The sequence below is a fragment of the Cyprinodon variegatus genome, unplaced genomic scaffold (assembly GCF_000732505.1).
Source record: "Cyprinodon variegatus isolate N-32 unplaced genomic scaffold, C_variegatus-1.0 Scaffold592, whole genome shotgun sequence".
Classification (NCBI taxonomy): Eukaryota; Metazoa; Chordata; class Actinopteri; order Cyprinodontiformes; family Cyprinodontidae; genus Cyprinodon; species Cyprinodon variegatus.
The window spans coordinates 96,437-100,856 of NW_015151045.1; the positions used below are offsets into that span (position 1 = coordinate 96,437).

At 41.7% G+C, this 4,420-nt stretch overlaps 1 protein-coding gene across 1 annotated transcript in view; it reads left to right on the top strand.

The window, feature by feature from the left end:
- The window catches only part of LOC107096021 (protein NLRC3-like), a 29,520-nt gene that overhangs the window by 15,120 nt on the left and 9,980 nt on the right, over nucleotides 1-4,420 (top strand). Inside the window, exons 6-9 of the mRNA XM_015392472.1 lie at nucleotides 238-411; nucleotides 1,618-1,791; nucleotides 3,474-3,520; nucleotides 3,644-4,299. Coding sequence (XP_015247958.1) covers nucleotides 238-411; nucleotides 1,618-1,791; nucleotides 3,474-3,520; nucleotides 3,644-4,206 — 958 coding nt within the window. The 3' untranslated portion in view covers nucleotides 4,207-4,299. The remainder of the gene's footprint in view (nucleotides 1-237; nucleotides 412-1,617; nucleotides 1,792-3,473; nucleotides 3,521-3,643; nucleotides 4,300-4,420) is intronic.

The following is a 4,420-nucleotide window of genomic DNA, read 5'->3' on the forward strand; positions in this document are numbered from 1 at the left end:
GTTTTGTTTATGCTAACAGCAACATGACCAACATGTCAGGCTAACAATCAACATATACTGAACCGAAATCTGTGACCACAAAACCGCGAACCGAATCATGGATTTTGTGAACCGTTCCACTCCTAGTATATAGCAACACCTTCAACTACTTTGTTAGTTCTCTTTATATGGTTAAGTTTACTGATATTAAGATTAATAAAAAGATTAGTTGTTAACAAATTCTCTTATTCCTTTCAGTCTGAATAACTGCAACCTCACAGAGGAAAGCTGTAAAGCTTTAGCTTCAGTTCTCAGCTGCCAATCTTCCAGTCTAAGGAAAGTGGACTTGAGCAACAATGACCTGAAGAGCTCAGGAGCAAAGCTATTGTCTGTGGGACTGAAGAATTTGCAATCTAAAATAGAAACCCTCAGGTAAAGATGTATCATCTATTCCTTCTACCTATTAATATGTAGACTTATTAAATGTATATGTGGACAAAAAATACATTAAATGTTTTTGTTGAATTCATTTTTTTTGTATTTTTGTTTCTTGATTAAGTCATATGTCTGTTTTTGTGTATTAAAGTAACTAATGAAAATATAAAATTGACCTGATGGTAATGCAATAGAGAGGAGGGGAGTGATGGCCTAATCTAGGGGTGCACAAGTACAGTCCTCAAGAGCTATCATCCTGTAACTTTTAGATGCATCTCTTCTCAAACACACCTGAATCGAAAGACTCAATCCCACATTTAGCCCAGCAGAGGAATGGTAACAAGCCACTCATTTGAATTAGGTGTGTTCAGAATGGGGTACATCAAAATGTGTCAGGATAGCAGCTCTTAAAGACTGGACTTGAGCACCCCTGGCCTAATGGTTAGAGCACTTGTGCTTTTAGAAGTATGCTGGTGAAGATTCTCAGTCATCCAGGTCGTAGTCATTCCAAAAAATTCAAAAAAAAGTTAAAATCAATCCTCTGGACTTTGTTTCCAAGTTTAAAGACGTTTCTCTTCCCATCCAGGAAGATTTTTCAATTCAAAATGTCAGAAATAGTGTTTAGTTCCAGGTTTTATCCAGCAGCCCAACAAAGCCTGGTTTTAGTTTAGAAAACATGCAAATAGAAACGGATGAACGGGTCCCCCCCTTTGGAATGGGGGTTGAAAAATATTCCTGGATGGAAGAGAAATGTCTTCAAACTTGGAAACAAAGAACAGTGGATTGTTTTTAACTGTTTTGAAATTCTCTGAGAAGGTTGCAAGGAGCTGGTTCGATCCCCACAGACTGCCACTCTGGGTCCCTGAGCAAAGACCCTTAACCCCACATTGCTTCCCAGGTGCCACACAAAGGCATTGTGTCATTGTGTGGCTCCCCAAGGGGATGGGTTAAATGCAGAGAGTTCATTTCTCCATTGTGGGACAATAAAGAGATTTTTTTCTTTATTACTTATTATAATCAGTATCAATATAAAAATATTGTAACTCTTTGTTTTGAATTTTAGTACATATTCCAACTATGAATACCAATGACTGATTAGTGGTTAATTAAGGGTAATAATTTAGTGACAATTTATAATAGAAGGCTTCAGCTTCAATTGTCTTCTCATTATGGGCTATATATATATGTGTTTTGTTTCTGAAGGCTTTCTGGCTGTCTGATCAAGGAGGAAGGCTGTGTTTCTCTGGCCTCAGCTTTAAGCTCCAATCCCTCCCATTTGAGAGAGCTGGACGTGAGTTATAACCATCCAGGAGAAAGAGGAGCAAAGCTACTCTCAGCTGGACTAAAAAATCCACACTGGATACTGGAGACTCTCAGGTACAGATATGTATCATTGACACAAATAATTTTCTATAAGACGTTCCTGTCACAGTTAAAATTTTGCTGGGTGGAAAAAAAAAATTAATCCTAAATTTTGTTTGTTTTTATATTGCAATGAATGATAATATTTTCATTTACTTTGAATCCAAAGGGTTTAACATGTGTGCTGAAAACAATTTTATCACCTCATTTTTCTTACGACTCATTGTGGGGTTGGGGGTGCAATTAATTCAATTCAATTTTCTATTCAGTGTATTTCTATAGCTCCAATTCACATCATGTCATCTCAGGTCACTTTCCAGTTCACCAGATCATCCAGTCAGATTGATTCAAAGTTTTCTATCTAAGGAAAACCAGCTGATTGCATCGACTCATTGACTCTTCAGCAATCCCTCACACTAAGCATGCTTGTAGCGACAGTGGAGAGGAAAAACTCCCTTTGAACAGGAAGAAACCTCCAGCAGAACCAGGCTCAGTGTGAGCGGCCATCTGCTGAGGCCCACTGGGGTTCAAGGAGACAGAAGCAGACATAGAAAAAGAAGCAGAACGTTAGAGATTGAACTAACAGATTCTGCAGAGTGGGAGAATAGAGATAGAATGAAGCAGAATGATGAAAAAGGTGTCCCTATGTCCTCCAGCAGTCTAAGCCTATAGCAGCAGAACTATAGAGATAGATCAGGATAACCTGAGCCACTCTAACTAGAAGCTTTATCAAAAAGGAAAGTTTTAAGCCTAGCCTTAAAAGTAGACAGGGTGTCTGCCTCACGGACTAAAACTGGTAGTTGGTTCCACAGGAGAGGAGCCTGATAACTAAAAGATCTGCCTCCCATTCTACTTTTAGAAATTCTAGGAACCACTAGTAAACCTGCAGATTGAGAGCCAAGTGCTCTGTTAAGCCGGGCCTACACTGTGCGATTTTTGGGGCAATTTTCCAGCCGTGCGAGAATCGTTTGATCGGGCCGACTTTCAGCCTGATCGTGAGTTGTGTAGTATACAGAGGGTTACAAGGGGCGATCAGCCTCTCACGACCACCTCCCGATCAGGAATCATAAATCATTTCTTACGACCGTCGTTGGGCAAATCGCTCAAGGCGCATGTGCAAAGGGGTTTTTCTTTTTATTCTTCCTCTCAGATATAAACCCAGCAGCATGGCGGGGGGGCAATAAGTGAAATAGAGTTCTTTCTATCAATCTGACAGACCGTAGTAGCCTCGTTAGCTCAGCCATGTCTTTGTCCAAATACGTCGTCTCCTTTTCTTTTTAGGGCTTTCAGCACTAAACCGCCCAAATATCCAAGGCAGCGCGTTTCACTCTAGTGAGCTTCATGTTCCTCTGCTACTGGTTTGGCTTCCAGATAGACGAGTCCCAGTAGCGCCATCTCACTGCGGAGCTGAGTCCCACCTGGTTTATAGACGTACAGTGTGAGCAGGTAGATCGCATCAGAGCATCGGGCCAAACATAAATCGTAAGCTGCGAACTCTCACTGTACAACGAAACCCTGCATTTAGTCGTGCAGTGTGAGCAGTAGCTGCGTGAAACGACTGAAAAATATCGCAACTTGTACCCCGGCTTTAGGAACATAAGGAACAATCTGATCTATGATATAAACCCTGGTTGAGCGATTTGTAGATGAGATTTTTTCAGAGTGGGCCATAACTGACCCCCCCTTCTTTCTTTTAGGATGGAGCCTGCTGGAGACAGATGGTTGACACCGGGTCTGAGGAAGTGTAAGTGTGTTTTTTATTTGATTCCTGACAACGAAGCAGCTCACATTTTCATCCATCGTTTTCATCAAAGAGTCAATAATTGATCACTAACTGCAGCTGGATCGTGTTTATTCTCTCCATCAGATTCCTGTCAGCTCACAATCGATACAAACACAGTGAACAGAAACCTGAAACTGTCAGAAGGCAACAGGAAGGTGACCTGGATGGATGAAGATCACTCGTATCCTGATCACCCTGACAGATTTGAGTACTGGCCTCAACTCCTGTGTAGTGATGCCCTGACTGGTCGCTGTTACTGGGAGGTCAAGTGGAGTGGAAGGGTTTATATATCAGTGAGTTACAGAAGAATCAAGAGGAAAGGAAACAGTAAGGACTGTGTGCTTGGAAGAAATGCTCAGTCCTGGAGCTTGGACTGCTCTGATGATGGTTACTCTGTCTGTCACAATAATGGAGAAACGAATGTATTTTGCTCCTCCTCCTCCTCGTCCTCCTCCTCGTCCTCCTCGTCCTCCTCCAACAGAGTAGCAGTGTATGTGGATTATCCTGCTGGCATCCTGTCCTTCTACAGAGTCTCCTCTGACTCACTGATCCACCTCTTCACCTTCAGCACCACCTTCACTGAACCTCTGTATCCTGGGTTAACTGTATGGTTCACCCCTGGTTTCTCTGCTATGCTTTGTTCCTAGTCAAGAACAATGATCTATTGCTGGGTAGGAATCACATGACCTAATAACACCCCAGAAAGAAGCAAAACAAAACGAGGCAGCCAACTTTATTCATTGTATTTCTATAGCTTCAATTCCCATCATGTCATCTCAGGTCACTTACCAGTTCACCAGATCATCCAGTCAGATTGATTCAAAGTTTTCTATCTAAGGAAAACCAGCTGATTGCATCGAC